The sequence below is a fragment of the Pristis pectinata genome, chromosome 22 (genome assembly GCF_009764475.1).
Source record: "Pristis pectinata isolate sPriPec2 chromosome 22, sPriPec2.1.pri, whole genome shotgun sequence".
Classification (NCBI taxonomy): Eukaryota; Metazoa; Chordata; class Chondrichthyes; order Rhinopristiformes; family Pristidae; genus Pristis; species Pristis pectinata.
The window spans coordinates 28498104-28514870 of record NC_067426.1 but is presented as its reverse complement, the minus strand read 5'-3'; the positions used below and the strand labels follow the sequence as shown (position 1 = coordinate 28514870).

General features: G+C 40.9%; 1 protein-coding gene across 1 annotated transcript in view; it reads right to left on the bottom strand.

Moving 5' to 3' along the window:
• Positions 1 to 16767, bottom strand: part of LOC127581567 (glutamate receptor ionotropic, kainate 3-like) — a 429084-nt gene that overhangs the window by 233670 nt on the left and 178647 nt on the right. Inside the window, 2 exon segments of the mRNA XM_052036033.1 lie at positions 9329 to 9436; positions 13706 to 13849. Of these exon segments, the coding sequence (XP_051891993.1) occupies positions 9329 to 9436; positions 13706 to 13849 (252 nt within the window).

Here is a 16767-nt window from a genome sequence, read left to right as displayed (position 1 = left end):
AGCAATGAATATATTAAGAGAATGCACTGTACACAGAGGCAGAATGCATTCTGATGATAAATGACCTGATCCATTCACCTTTGGATTTGAACTATTGTTTAGCTGCAACTTAAAAGTTCAATTTCCGATTCTCAGTCCTTCCTTAAATCCTCTTTGAACCAGAGTCATTGGGTGCAATTTACCTGCAGTTTTCTGGTTGTGTGATGAACCTGACTTAACCTAAAACAGGGCAGTTATTGTGAGATCTTTTTGACAGAAGAAGCCTTTCATGTCATGATTGTTAATTCTGATTTAGTATTGGTTTCACTCATTTTCTGATTCATTTGCAAAGGGGCACCTCTCTTGCTTATGGTAATGAATTTGTCAACCTTTTTTTCTTTATTTATGAGATGTGGAAGGAAAGTATTTATTGTCCATCTCCAGTTGCCCTAAAAAAGGTAGTGACAAGCTGCAGTGCTTCTGGCGAAGGTACTCCTGCAGTGCTGCTGGATAGGGAGTTCTAGCATTTAAACACAGCAATGAAGCAGGCACAGCAATATTTCCAAATAAATGAGATTGTAACTTGGAATGGAACCTGCAAGTGGTGGTGTTCCCCTGTGCCTTCTACCCTTTCTCTTCCAGGTCAAGTTTGTTCTGATGATAAACCCCAGACTCCATGTGAATTTTTCCATCTATGGGGAGATTAGTAAGTTTTAGACAATTTATATTTTTTTTACTTAATTGTTAACTCAGGTTACTTAATTGTTAACATATTACATATATTTAATTCCTTTAAGTGTTTTCTCAGGTTTAATTTCAACTTTAAAAACATTTTACTGTTTAAAAAGTTTAATATTTTAAAATATTTTAATAGGCTAATCTTAACAGTTTTTGATTCTTTTTCAATGTTCATGAAGATCAGAGACATGCAGAGATATGTCAAGACTGTTGATAGTTTAGACAGTTGGTAAGCTTGGAGATGCGGCCTAGCTGGTTGTCAAGGGACTTGCTGCTTTTGGGGAGAAGAAGCTACAGAGCACAGGGCATCACTGATCACAAGTCGACTGAGGGGACCACATGAAGCTGAAGGTAAAAGTGGCTGGCGGAGTGGGTAGTGTGGCAATGACTGTGGGTAACTCACCCCTACTACAGTGAGCTAGATGAAACTTACCTGTGCAGTGGCGCAGCTGGTAAAGCTGCCACTTCACAGTGCCGGACACCCAGGTTCAATTCTGACCTCAGCGACTGTTTGGAGATTACATATTCTCTTGGCATCTTCTGCATCTTCTCTCCAACCTCCTCAACTATGAGCATATACCTGGGTTTCCTCTGGATGCTCCAGTTTGTTCCTGCTTCCCAAAGCCATGCAATTTGTTGGTTAATTGGCCATTGCAAATTGAACCCTTGTGTCTAGGTGAGTGGTAGAATCTGGAGGGGAGTTGATGAGAATGTGTGAGGAATAAAAAATAGGATTGATGTAGGATTAGTGTAAATAAGTGGTTGATGGTTGGCACGGACGGTGGGCCAAAGGGCCTGTTTGTGTGCTGCATCTCTCTGGCTATATGACATAATTTTTTTTTATTTACTGCGTGGTAACAGGCCCTTCTGGCCCAACGAGTCTGCGCCGCCCATTTTAAACCCAAATTAACCTACCTGTATGTCTTTGCAATGTGGGAGGAAACCGGAGCACCCGGAGGAAAGCCACGCAGACACGGGGGAACGTTCAAACTCCTTATAGACAGCGACGGGAATAGAACCCCAATCACTGGCGCTGTAATAGCGTCGCACTAACCGAGAGATTGTAGGTTTGGAAGGTACTGTTGAAATAGCTTTGATGAGTAACAGCTGTTCACTTTCCAGGTGGTTCATACTGCAGCCATAATAGGTGAGGTTAGAGGTATTGAATGTCTAGGGTGTTGAATGATGTGCCAGTCAAGAAGATTGGAGAAACAAAGGACTGCAGATGCTGGAATCCAGATGAAAAACACTATGATGCTGGAGGAACTCAGCAGGCCAGGCAGCATCCGTGGAGAAGAGCAGCCAGTCAGTGTTTCAGGTCCTGACCCAAAATGGTGACTTCCTGCTTTTCTTCACGGATGCTGCCTGCCCTGCTGAGTTCCTCCAGCATCATAGTATTAGTCAAGAAGACTGCTTGTGGTAGATAGTATTGAGGTTTGATTATTGTTGGGGCTGTCATCATCCAGGCAAATGGAAGGTATTCTATCACATAGAACCACAGATGGCAGCTTCTTGAGCTTAGCTGGAGAGTGTTAGATGCTGTGATCTGTCTTAGATGTGTGTAAAAGGAAATCAGTGTAGGAATCTCAAGGTAGATAAAATCATTATCCCAGCAGGAAACTCTTTAAATCCCTTAAAGGTTTTGACTTGCCATGTGGTTTGGTCCTCATTTAACTGAGTAAATGATGTTGGCTTGACTTTTATAAAGCATGTACCAAGCATCTCAATGATCACATCACTGTGCAGGAAATACGGCAGGGAAATGACTACAATACCAAGATGAGTCACGACAGGAAATGCCTGGTCTAATGTCTTAATGGATGGGACTTCAACAGGAACAACCGGAACAGGAACAACCGGAACAGGAACAACCGGAACAGGAACAACCCGAATCCTACTTCAGCAATGGAACACTGCGGACCACCTCTTGCACTACTAAGGACTTCTCTTTGACTGTGTTTTTTTTGCACTAATGTCTTGTTTTGTACCGTCTTGTATAATTTATGTTCTGTGTATTGTATGAGTCTAAGTGCCTGTTATACTACTGCAAGCAAGTTTTTCATTGTGCCTGTACCTCACTGTATTTGTGCATATGACAATAAACTCAACTTGACTTGAAATACATTTTCTTTTCGAATTGAGAAAAAACATATTTTTTCAATCCAATTTCTAGTCCAACCTCCTCAACTATGAGCAAGAATATCTGATAGGCATCAATGAGGTTGATTTATCATCTGTTTTATGATTATTGACATTCAGACTCCATCGTTAACATTTCATAGACATACGTACTTGAGCATAATATCATTTGCAAAGTTCTCAGGACTTAAAGCAATTAATGTTTACTTCCTGGAACGTAGGTCCACAGATTGTTAACAGGAATTCAGAGTAGAGCTTCAGTCTGTGTTCATTGTTTAACACCTATGTAACAAGTTGACACTAAGATAATAAATATGTGGTAGTGTAAGACTATGAATATAATCACATAGCAAAGAATATGCAAAAGCAAAGTATTATGGGAAAATCATATGGTCAAGTATTACAAATACAATAGCAACAGCTGGGGATGAATAATGTTTTTAAGCGAAGGCACATGATTCTGATATTCTATGAAGTATTAGGGAGGTCATATTCACTGTTACAGTCAGTTAAATCACTCTTCTGGAAAATAAAATTGGATAACTATAAGGATAGTATTGAGAAAAACAAAGAGCTGGGGAGAAGCAGCTTACTTGGTTTTCATTTCTCATAAAGGGAATCAGTGTAATTGGTATGCTTAGGAAATCTTCAGCTGTCTGTAACTCAAAGAGAACCTACTTCATGCACCATAAAATCAAAGCATGTTAGAGTACAAAAACAAGCCTTAGCTAAGCCTGTGCTACTCTTTAAATTGCCTGTACTGTCTACTCTAATTTTATTCTTATCACTCCCCGTTGCCTTCAATATTCATTTTTTTTTGCAAAAGATCATCTGTTTGAGGACGCAGCTTTGTGACAGGGAGTTCAAACTGCCTCACTAATTCTTATCACAATTAGTCATAGAGCTATACAGCACAGAAACAGGCCCTTCGGCCCAACTCATCCATGCCAACCAAGGTGCCTACCTGAGCTAGTCCCATTTGCATGCGTTTGGCACATATCCTTCTAAACCTTTCCTATCCATGTACCTGTCCAAATGTCTTTTAAACGTTGCAATTTTACCCACCTCGACAGCTTCCTCTGGCAGCTCGTTCCACGTACCCACTGCCCTCTGTGTGAAAAAGTTGCCTCTCATGTCCACTTTAAATTTTTCCCCTCTCACCTTAAAGCTATGCCCTCTAGTTTTAGACTCCACTATCTTGGGAAAAAGACAGTGACCATTCACCTCATGATTTTATACAACTCTGTAAGGTCATGCCTCAGCCTTCTACGCTCCAGGGAAAAAAGCCCCAGCCTATCCAGTCTCTCCTTATAACTCAAGCCCTCCAGTCCTGGTAACATGCTTGTGAATCTTTCTTGCACACTTTTCAGCTTAATGACATCCTTCCCATAGCTAGGCAACCAAAACTGCACATAATACTCAAAGTGCAGTCTCACCAACGTCTTGCACAGTTGTAACGTGAGGTCCCAACTTTTGAACTCAGTGCTCTGACTGACAAAGGCAAGCATGCCAAACACCTTCTTCACCACCCTGTCTACCTGTGTGGTGATGTTCAGGGAAATTTGTATTTGTACACTTAGGTCCCTCTGTTCTATAGTACTTTCCAGGGCTCTGCCATTTACGTGTAATTCCTGCCTTGGTTTAATTTACCAAAATGCAACACTTCGCTCTTATCCAAGTTAAATTCCATCTGCTATTGCTTGGCCCACTTTCCCAGTTGATCTACATCCTGTGGTAATCTTAATCCTTCACGCTACCAGTTTTGGTTTCATCTGCAGACTTACTAATCATGCCAGCTACATTCTCATCCAAATTGCTAATATGGATGAGAAACAACAGTGGACCCAGCGCTGATCCCTGCAGCACACCACTGGTCACTGGTCTCCAATCTGAAAACAACCCACCACTACCACCCTCTCATTCCTTCTACCAAGCCAATTTTGTATCCAATTTGCTAGCTCACCCTGGATCCCAAGGTAAGTTTGTTGCCTCTCTGTACCATGACACTAACAGTGGAAGAAACTTTTGAGGGTTGCCAATCAGTTGACGAGAAAGTGGACTGGCACAATAAATGTGAGCTTAATTGATGAAAATTGGAAGTTGGATATTAAACATTGTTGCTTGTTGACTGAGGCAGTACAAATGCTTGCTGTGTTCCTCAATTTCTATGGACTTTTTGTTTTACATAAAGGCATTAGGCGGTCTTCATTAAATGTGTTAAGGCAGGTAATTTGAAAAGGCACACTGAAAGATTGATAGTATGTGCATTTGGAAATCATATGGAAATACTGCTGGATTGACAATATGTGTAGAATTGAAGGGCTAAACTGTGTAACTGCCTTCATCTAATTTAAATTGAGCCGATGCTATCTTAATAGCTTTTGGCTCCGTTAATTGAAGGAAGAAGCATGATTACATCCACAATTCATGATCATCAGAAAATTTTCCTTTGGCAGAAGCATCACTTGCAAAGTTTCAACATTAGCCAGAATGGACAATTGTAGTTACAATAAAAGGCCCAGTAATAACTGTGGTAAATGAGAATGACAATTCATTAAAACAGTATGTAAAACAGCTTCTAGGCAAAAGAGTATCTGACAGCAAGAGACCTCATCACAAGTCAAGAGGAATTCTCAGGGTTTGTGACAGTAATAACAGTGGGATAAATTTTAGATAGCATATCAACTTCTGCAGAGGTCTGACAGTATTAAGAACCCTTGACATACAAAGTCAATTGTAAATCCATGTAACTAGTTACTATATCCTTGATCAGGCAGACTTGTTTATTTACTGAGAATGCTCAGTTATTGGATTTATTCACAATATGGTCATGCACACTGTGTATTTGAATTGGTATATCCTCTTGGCAGTGAAATCAGATTCAATGGAGCCCATTGTTTGACTACTAGTGGTACTAGGGAGCAAAATGGTGTTGATGCACATAACTGCACATATTTCTACCACATCCCATATCAGATGTCATATTACTGAAGGAATTAGTTGCTTCTTATCCAATAGTCAATAATGCTAATGATCTTTGCAGCAGACCAAATCACATTTAAAACACCAAGATAAATGGGGACACCTCCATTATTATAAGAATTATTCCTCAATTAACAAAAAAAAATTTATCAGTTAAATGTTTCTTATTCCTAGTCCTGACACATTTGTCATGTGCTTAAGTTAATTTGGATTTTGTATAGCACTCTCAGTGATTGATTCCTTCTGCTTTGTCATTAGAAACAATAGTCTAATTCATTTCTCCAGTCTATACAAATACATTCTACCAATAAGACAGAAAAAACGATTCATTTTTTTATTCACTCTTTACTCATCATAAGCAGCTCTTTGTCCCATGCAAGCTGTCAATTTATAATGTCCAAAAGGTCTCCCTCTATTCTGATATCTATTAATCTCTCAAAATTCAGTCCACACCTCTGTTCTTCCTCCACCATTTCTCCCCATTGACAGCAAGAGTACCTTGTGTTTGAAAGCACCTTCAATGGAGTAGAGCATCCCATCATACTTGAAGTGCTTGCATGTAAACCCAAAGACCACCATTCTTTTGCAGTTCTATGAGTGGTGAGAGCTTTGTATTATTTGTGATGCATCACACTAAGTTTTGCCTTTGTATTTAGTCAGTGGAACATTTTGGCTGCATCCCTTCTATGAATTTCATGCATGTGAACTGCTTAGAATAGCTGCTGGACTGTAAGCCGGAGAAGGAATTATGAATGATCTGTTTTCCCCTCTCAATTCCTCATGCATTATGGCTGAGATAAATTAACTCAGGGAGATGCAAAAGCAAATTTGGGACCATCCTGATTTGTTTATCTTGAATACTCTTTAGTTTCATCTAGATTAATTTTTAGCTCAGGTCTATATTCTATTCCCCTTATGCCTCTTCAAGAAACATCTTAAGACAATTGGTGGCTTCCCAAATTAGGTTTAAGAAAACTGCACATAAGAAGCTGGAGGAACTCAATAGGTCAGGCAGCATGTATGGAGGGAAATGGACAGTTGACACTTTGGGTTAAGAGCTTTCATCTTGCCCATTTCCCTCCATAGATGCTGCCTGACACACTGAGTTCCTTCAACATCTTGTGTGTTGTTCCAGATCCCATCATTTGCAATCTCTTGTGTCTCCATTAAGAAATCTGGTAATGGATGGCTGGTGCAAACACAACTATTGTTTTGAGTCTGTTTCTGTGTGGTAAGTGCAGAGCATTGTAGTGTACAATACTGTCATAACAAACAAGCATATTATCTCTTGCTGCATCTCTCGGTGAATTTCCAGGACTTCCTCTGACAACTGATCCTTACATAGTCTTACATATTCTTTCTGATACCCGAGTTTCACAAAATTGTCAATACTTAAGCAGGTGAGAATCTCACATTAAGTCAACTGCTTGCAACTCCCACATTGAATCACTGTATCTCATGAATGTGATGCTCACACACACTCCAGTCACTCTTCCAGAAGTGGCTGTCATCAATCATGCTCACTTTCTGAAACCGTGTGCTTGCCTCCTCCCCTCCCCCCACCCCCCCCCCCCCCCAACACACACACACTCTCAAACAACATAGACATAAAGACATAGATTTATAGAGCGTGGAAGAAACAAGCTCTTCAGTCCAAGATGTCCATGACAACCATCAAGCACCCATTTACACTAATCCTACACGAATCCCATTTTATTCTCCCCACATTCCCATCATCTGCCCTGCCAGATTCTATCGCTTACCTGCACACTCGGGACAACTATCAACCCACACATCTTTGGGACGTGGGAGGAAACTGGAGGAAACAAGAAAAACTTGCAAACTCCACACAGACACTGGAGGTGATCGGAATTGAATTAGAAATGTCAGCACTTTATAACCAATGAACCATTTCTGCAGTGTGATCACTGCAGTAATATCAGATAAAAAAAATCTGCATGGTCCCACAAAATGAGCAGAAAGTCTGTTTCAGTAATGTTGATTGGGAAATAAATAGTCCCCCAGAGACAAATCAAAATAATAGTAGAGGATCTTTTTACATTAACCTGAGAAGGTAAACAAGGCCTCAGTTTAATAGCTCATCTGAAAGAATGGTTATACTAGGTACTTGTAATCCTGTAAAATATTGCAATGTTGCTGTTGGTTAACAAACTGGATCACAGCTGGGTAAAATATTGTGCAATAAATGCAGCATGAACATTAGAACATAATAACAGAAGATAAAGGGGCAGGATTTGGCCAATCCTTGGACCTGCTCTGCCATTCAAGAAGATCGTGACTGAATAAACCTTGGCCTCAACTCCACTTTGCGCTCTCACCCCAAACTTCTCACTTGTAATTTAAATGTCTTATCAATCTTTGCCTTGAATATATTCAATGACTCCACCTCCATCACTCTCAGGGGAAGAGAATTTCAGGGGTCATGCCCTCTGAGAGAAAAAAAGTCCTCCTCAGCTCTGTCTTAACTGGGCACCCCGTAATTCTGAACCTCCCCCCTCACCCCCTTGTGAAACCCCCCAATAGGGGAATCATCCTCTCAGTATCCACCCTATCAATTCCTTTCAGAATCTAATGTTTCCCGTTAATAAGGCCAGTCTGCTCAACCTTTCTTTATATGTCAACCCCTTCACCCCTGCAATCAACCTAACAAAACTTCGCTGCACTGCCTCCAATGCAAGGACGTCCTCCTCAAATACGGAACATGCAATGTTCCAGATCCATCTTCACCAATGCCCCATAAAGCTGCATCAAGACCTCCCTACATTTATACACCATACCCCTTGCAATACACACCATCATCCCCTTGAGCTTACTTGCTGGATCTGCAGCTCTTTTTGTGTTTCCTGCACTAGGGCCTCCAGATCCCTTTGTACTGCAACACTTTGCAGTTTCATTCTGTTTAAGTAATAATTTGCTTTTTCATTTTTTTTCTATCAATGTAGATAAGTCTTTATTATTCATTTCTATAAAATATATCATCAGTTACTGGCTGGTTATGCTTGGAATTGTTCATTATAAATGTAATTCAGTTCTGCTGGCATTCGTTAGATTAAATGGAGAGTCTTCTGCCGTAAGTACTAACTCTGTTTCTCTTTCCACAGATACTGCCTGACCTGCTGAGTATCTCCAGAAGTTTCTGTCATTATTTTGTGGGATCAGAGTTGTGTGTGTGTGTGTGTGTGTGTGTGTGTGTGTGTGTGTGTGTGTGTGTGTGTGTGTGTGTGTGTGTGTGTGTGTGTGTGTGTGTGTGTGTGTGTGCGCGCGCGCACGCGCGTGCATGCACGTGCATGCACGTGCATGTGTTTTCATCTGCACATCTTTGCTGCAACATAAACTGTGAGTGTACACTTAAGCCACAGTTATGAGGGAGATTATATGAGAGATTATATGGTTCATGTGTGCTGTTAATATGTATTACATTTTCATTCAAACAACTGGAATAATTATAAAAGTATGGAAACCGACAAACCTTTTCTAGGCCATCTTCCTTAAGGCTGACAATGTCCAGATCAAAATCAGTCCGCAGTCCAGTGGTTTTGTTAAATGTGATTCGGCCTGTTAATCCTTCCCATTGAGCCTCAACAAAAAAATACATGGCGGTAATTACACAGCAATATAAATTATTACTCCAACAGTAAATTTTAATTACAACCTCACAAGGAAATGATCCTAATTCCCTTTCCTTGTGGAATATGATTAATTAATCATTGCTGTTCTTCATCCACTGGCTACAACCCGCTCCATGAATCCCATTTGGCTCTGTGCACTGATTTATAGACACAGCTATTGTGAAAGTCATGTATCTTGTTTCAGACATTAATAAGATTATGTGTATCACTGTGGCTCAGATGTCATTTGGAAAAGAAAAGAAAGAGTGTTGCTTTCATCTTGCCAGTTCCCATTGCAAGCTCCTTATCTCAAAGCCTTTGCAACTATATGTGTATCTGTCATGAGTGGAGCAAGTGGAGTACTAGCTGGAAAGTAGTGGAACTTCTTATTAGCACTCTCATTAACCTTCATAACCCACAGTGACTGCAAATTTGCTGGTACGTAATGAATTATAAACTTGGGTTCATGCTGGACTCTATCTGTTAGTGCACCTGCTGACTTGTGACAGCAGTTGTACGGGAATGATGAATGAATGCATAGGGTCAACCCCCTGGAATTGCACTGGAACAAATCTAACGCTCCAATTGGACTGCAGAACAGCGGAATTAGTGTTGCTGTTCTCGATCTACCTTGTTTATAATGCTCTGGAGCAGCTTCGTAACAATGGTGCAAGGTGGCCATCCATGATTAGAATTGTGAACTTCTGTTTAAAGTCGTGTGGTCTTCTGGAACCCCTGGGATGGTTTGCGTTGAACAACAACAAGCGTGAATGACTTTAGAACTCAGTTAACACACAGGAGAGACAACATAGCCATCAGCACTGGATACTGATGATGCTTTGTTCAGACTGGCCCCCTTGGAAACCTATGTCTTGAGGTGGACTTCTGATTCATGTCAATTTTACAGCTGAAAGTAAAGTCGGCACAAGTGAAAATGCAATAAAATGCAACAGCCTCTGCACCATAAAACAGTGCTACCACCTGTTATGGCAATGTGATTAATGGAGAAGTCACATTAAGCATTATCTCCTTAATGGTTTACAGAAGACAATTTAAAAGAAAAAGCCCTCTATTAACATTACTGAACTCTTTTTGTTTGCCCTCTTGTTAGAAATGTTGATTAATGGAATGTTTTTCTACATGTTACAATATTTATCCATAAGTCACTGCTGGTGATCAAGACAAATTGGACAGAAATGCAACAGTCTCTTGTCCAATTGAAGCCCACGTCAGCTCCCAGCAACTTGAACTGTGCCTCCATTAAATTCTGAAAGGATTTTGCAGTCAAATAATGAAATCTCCCAAAACCCCTACCTCATTGCTGAAGTGTGCCCATCATAGTCAACTACAGAGTAGGTTAACCTTTCTCAAGGCACCTGTGTGTTTAACAGTAGGGCATTAGTTTATATGCAGCAGCACCCACATGCACCTTGTTGACATTTGTGAAGGGACACTGAGCACACTTGGCATAAAACAGATGGGCAGACCCTGCTCAAAACAAACTGATGAGGTGAGATGAAGCAACTTCGGTTCTTGATTTTGACAAGACATCTCGGAGCCTCTTTTGCGCTGAACCTGCTCCGGGGGGTCTCCTGCATTCAATCCATTGTGTTTGTTAGAATCTATACTGAGAATGCCAAAGATTCCAACTGAGTGAACATTATTATAACCCTTCTCCCCTGGACTCTGCATCACTGTTGCTTGTGGAAGATTATGATCACTTATAATACTTTAACTTATATCAGGAAAGGAAAACTGGTTTCATTAATTAGTTAGCTATGCTTGGAAAATGGAGTATGTTTGCACCATTGCAGACAGCCAGGCTACATGAAAAGTAGATTGATATCCTTATTGTTGACATCAGTTTTCCTCACAACTTCGGTGAGTAATATTTTTGATTTGCTGTTGCATCATCCATTGCAAGAGTATGGACTTGCTTTCAACAGGCTCACCACACATCTCCGCACCCCGCAACCATGCTAAGTGTTAGACCAGCCCCTAAGGCTCCTCCCTCACCACCATCCAGGGCCCTAAACAGTCCTTCCAAGTGAGGCAGGGGTTCACAGCTGAATCCCTCGGTGCTATTTGTTGCATCCGGTGCTCCTGGTGCGGCCTCCCCTACGTTGGTGAGACCGGATGCAAATTAGGGGACCGCTTTATCGAGCACATTCAATCCATCTGCCGTGTCAGCCATTTTGATTCCACTTCCCATTCCCACACCGACATGTTTGTCCACAGACACCTCCACTTCTGGGTCAAGGCTAGATGCAGATTAGAGGAACAGCACCTCATATTTTGCCTTGGTAGTTTCCAACCTGATGGCATCAACAACGAATTCTCTGACTTCCGGAAACCGCTCTTCTCTGTCCCTTTCCCCTTTTTAACCTCCTGATCCAGCAGGCCCCCATCACCCTAACCCTTTCCACTCCCCTACCCTCTCGAGCTGCTCATCACCCACACATTTCTCCCACCGGTTCCCCTCCCCGTCTCCATCCCTTTATTCCAGGCTCTTCTGTCCTCTTCTACCAAATTCCATATTTGTCAGCCGTTTGTCACTCCCAGTTTCTGACGTCATTCCCACTCTCCCCCCTCCCTCATCTGCTCATCATCCCCCTCACCTGGATCCACCTATCACACGCCAGCTCTTGCTCCACCCCTTCCCCCGGCCTTTTTATACAGGCTATCTCCCCTCTTCCTTTCCAGTCCAGATAAGGGTCGCGACCCAAAACGTTGACTGCCCATTTCCCTCCATAGATGCTGCCTGACCCACCGAGTTCATCCAGCAGTTTGATTTTTGCTCCAGATTCCAGCATCTGTAGCCTCTTGCATCCCCTCACCACACATCTGATCTATATTCCTGCAAAGAATCTATCACTTCAAAGAATCAGGCATACAGGTGCAGAGGCACTGAGGATGGCTATGTCTTAGGGTACATTAGATTATGGACTTTCATGAAGCCATAATACTGCATAGTAGAAGGTAGCCAGCCAATCCATCATGCTTGTACCTACTGCTTGAAAGATCAATGCCATTAGCTAACCCAAATGGATTTTCGTCAGAGCCCTGCAAATTTTACCCCTCCATGTCATTCCATTTTCAAAATTATAATTGAATCTTATAAAGTAAAACCTTCTCATGTTGTCTCTTGTTCCTTTATCAATCACCATAAAATGTATCTTGTGTTTACCAGTGCTAGTGCACTGGGAACTATTTCTCCTCATTTACTTTATCAAAACCATTCTGATTCAAATCATCGTTTACCTGCCTCAGCTCTAATGAGAATAACTGCACTTACTTTTAGGTTCTCCATGTAAATTTTGTCCTGAATATAATTGTTTTAAATCTCCTATTATATCAACATTGCATTTTGCAGTTTGCAACTGGATTACAGCTAAAACATTACTTTGGTTAGCTCCCTTTGAAATTGATAGCCTTCTGTTGGACTTCATTTTGCATTTTATCTGACTGCAATTCTAAAACAAGCACTGAAAGGGTGGTACAACAAGGAAATTCATGGGAAGACAACAGACCAACAAGTATTAGCTCTAAAATGATAGGACTGTGTTAGTTACAAAGTAGAACTTGTTTCTAAAGAGTTGATGAACTCTCTGAATGTGTGTGGATTTAGTGCTGGCATTCAACAAGCAAATGAAAAAGTTCATGGGAATGATATGCTTCCCTACATACAGAGAGTCCTGAATCCCCATAAGCATGCCTGAAGCTTTCAAGAGATGATGCAGCGCCTTCTTTGATTCTGCCTCTCCCAGGAGGCTGCAAGGTTGTGTGGGTGAGAGGGAAGGATATTCAGAAAGTGTTAGAAAGTTACACCGTGTGTGATCATGACAGGCTCAGAGGAGAAGCTGATTTTCTCCTGAGCCTTACTTCATATGTTTATATATCAGCCTCTGCATCCAGATTTATAACATACTGACAAAGAACTCAAGAGAATCCATCTATTTTGTGTTTGGCCTCATTCTCAAATGGACCATGCAGGGCTATCAGCATTGTAAATTTATAGTTTCCTGTCCACATTTACCCCCTCATTTAAATGAGAAAATGACAGAGGGAGACTTTTTAACTGATCTTAAAAAAACACTATTGCTGAGTTGAAATGTTCATAACTAAGTGTTTTGCAGGTTTGTGGATTATAATGTAGATTTGTTTTCACTTAATTCCAATAGACATGAAATGAGCATTGCACATCACCGGACACACACATTCTCAAAATTGGTCGTTACCTCTTTTATGAAGTTCATGAAGCGGCTTCCAAATCGCCAGGGCTTGTGCCTATGGCACTGCAAAGAGTTAACAGTCATCTGAGGTGCTCGTTGATAGGACATTGATACAATATGAACTGCATCGTATGTCAGAGCAGCATCTGTCTGAAATAAATGTGAAAACTGTTTAAGTTGATTTCTCAAAATGCCTTTGCTTTCTGCAGCACACATTAGCTCTGAACTGGCACCTTACTTTTGACAGCTAAGCTTTATATTATGGCATGATCCAGATATTACAGTGCACTGTAACATTACTTACACCGTAAATTAATCTGTCAATCCTGCTTTTTTTTTACATTGAGCAGTCCCATTCAAAATATTATATAACTCATAAGGATTGCTTTTATAATGTTTATCAGAAACCATGGTGTCTAACTGTCATCGACTCTTCTGTTCTCAGTCTTTAAATCTAAATTATGCAGATGAACCTATAAAACAGCTTCTTGCTAATGAAAGAGTTTACTTTTTTTCCCTATAATCACAGCTTATTTGAGGTTTAGGTCTCAGCACTGGCTGCAAGGTTGTTACAGTAAAGGTGGGATCTATTATGGTTCTAAAATCACCATCTAACTTGGTTGCACCCTCAGACAGGAGTGAGATGGAGGAAGTGTTATTATTCTGGGAATACAAACTTGCTTGAGCATAGTGGAAGTTATTTAGTTATATTGTGCTGGACGGAAAAGCCATTTGAAACTCTGACTGTGGTATCTGGGGAGAATATTTAGCATTCAAGATTTCTAACTCTGGAGCTATTTTATCCTTTCATGAGAATAATCTTTGAGAGATACCTTCCCTTAAATAATGTATTGTAAATCAACAGAATTAATGTCAGCTAAAAGGTGACCTGTTTGAATGATTTACCACATCGATTTTATAGGATTATCGTCTTTTGGAAATACTTGAATCGGAATAATGTACCTTACTCATGGTAGACAGTTCATTGCACTAAATCTGAGAGTTTAGAATTTACTTCCACTTTGAAAGCAAGAGAAAGCAAGTCTACTCCTTCAAACTGGCTGCTGTCCAGAGTCAACATTGGCAACTTGTATTTACATAGGACCTTAAATGTTGATAAACAAATCAAGAAATGTCAAACAAAGTTGAACGCCAAGCCAGAAAAAGAAATATTGGCCCAATCATCCTGGGCACAGCCTGCTGCTTGGAGTCCTCACCGATAAGCATTGCCCATGCAAACTTACTTATTCCGGATGCAGAGGGTGGAATGAACTGATGCTCCAGATCTAACAGAAGTTGAGTGAGGCAGGGCTGACTCTGAGTGTGGAGCAGACCTCATCCAACACATTGTTCAGCCCTGTCTCCAAGACACTTTGACAGCTTGCTGGCTGTCAAAGGCATTATATCTATTTTTAAGTAGTTCTGAGACAGTCAAAATCTATTCTAATGGATTTAAATAAATTTTAAAAAATCAAAAGTTAACATACTAAAAGTGATAAATTTAATCAAAAACATTAAAGAACAAACAAGTAATTAAAAATATTGAAATAAATTAAGTCAAACACATAGCTTTTCCCATCATGTCATCAACTCCATTCAAATGAATGGAGTCGTGATTTACTGCCAGCCTTCCCTGCTGTAAAGATGAGGGGTGGAGGCAAACTGCATCCAAGCTCTCTTCAGCATGTCGGTACTCAGCCACTGGGCTCAATGGAGATGACAGACAGACATACTGACATCTTAACTCCAGCTCGTCTTGGACTTCTGCCTTTGTAGGTGTGTGGGCAGAAGTCTGAGACAAGCCGAGCCATGAATAATTAATGGCTAAACCTTCCCTCTGGGACTGCCTGTCATCAGTCAGCATGATTCGCTCCATTGAGGAAGTGATTAGAGTGAAGAGTTTGAGCAATCCATTCATGGCAGCTGGGTCCATGAGTATCTCTAAGGCAGGATTTCCAAGGAGGGAGCAGAGATATGAAGCCATGACTGCCAATGATGTGACAAAGTGAGACTGGAGCCCAAGAGACAACAGAGAAGGCAGGAAGGCCAATGGAGAGAACAGAGGACCTGAAAGAGCAAAGCAAGGATTTGTAATTTTTATCTGATGGCAACAGGTAGCAGGACATATGTCAGTTAGGAGAGGGCTGATAGGTCAGTAATATAGTGCAGGATCAGACACAGGCAGCAGCTGTGGGTGCTACATTTTACATAGTGTAGGCGGATAGGTTGGCATTGAGACAGTCGAGCTTGGAGATTAGAAAGGCAGGCATGAGAATTTCAGGAATAGCTGGCTTAAAGGGGCAATAATGGCAGTCAATATTCCCAAGATCAAAGTTGATAGGCTTTATGATGGAGAAGAAACCTCAGCCCAGAGTCACAAAGGCTGCTGAGTTTGCAAATGGTATGCTTCAACCTGAGGGAACATTTGCAGAGGGACAACAACAGAGTGTCTGGCAGGGGCTGGAAATGGAAGCTTTGTCTGTCGAGGGGAGAAGTTTGGAGCTCACCTCACATTACACAACACTCCATCCACTGCAAAATATACTGCAAATTTACTTAATATCTGAGCTACAATGCTACTATAGCTTTGAAATATCAGTGGGACTGAATATTGTCATTGGTGTACGGTCATCCAATACTGCCTGTAATAACTATGGAGAAAATTAAGACATCTTTATTGTCACCATCAGCAACTAAGCTCAAAACTATGAGTTCCACAACTTTTCTGATGAGTTACTGGGTAGCTTTCATCCACCATGCTGCACCTCATTCACAACCTATACAAGTTCATGACCAGGACAACTGGCATGGCCAACACGGTGATAGCCAATGAATTGGGTTGGGGTGGCCTATTGCAAAGCAACCAAAATCAACCTACTCAATAAACAATCCAGTAAGGAATAGTCAAAACAAAATACAGCAATATTGCCATAAAAGCAGATTCATTTCTCTAGAAATATGCAGTGAGTGATGGATAGTTGCTCTTAAATGATGTGCATAAGATCAATTCTTCTCACTTAAAGAACTGTGGTCACCAAGTTTTATTGACAAGGGAATTATCTGAACAT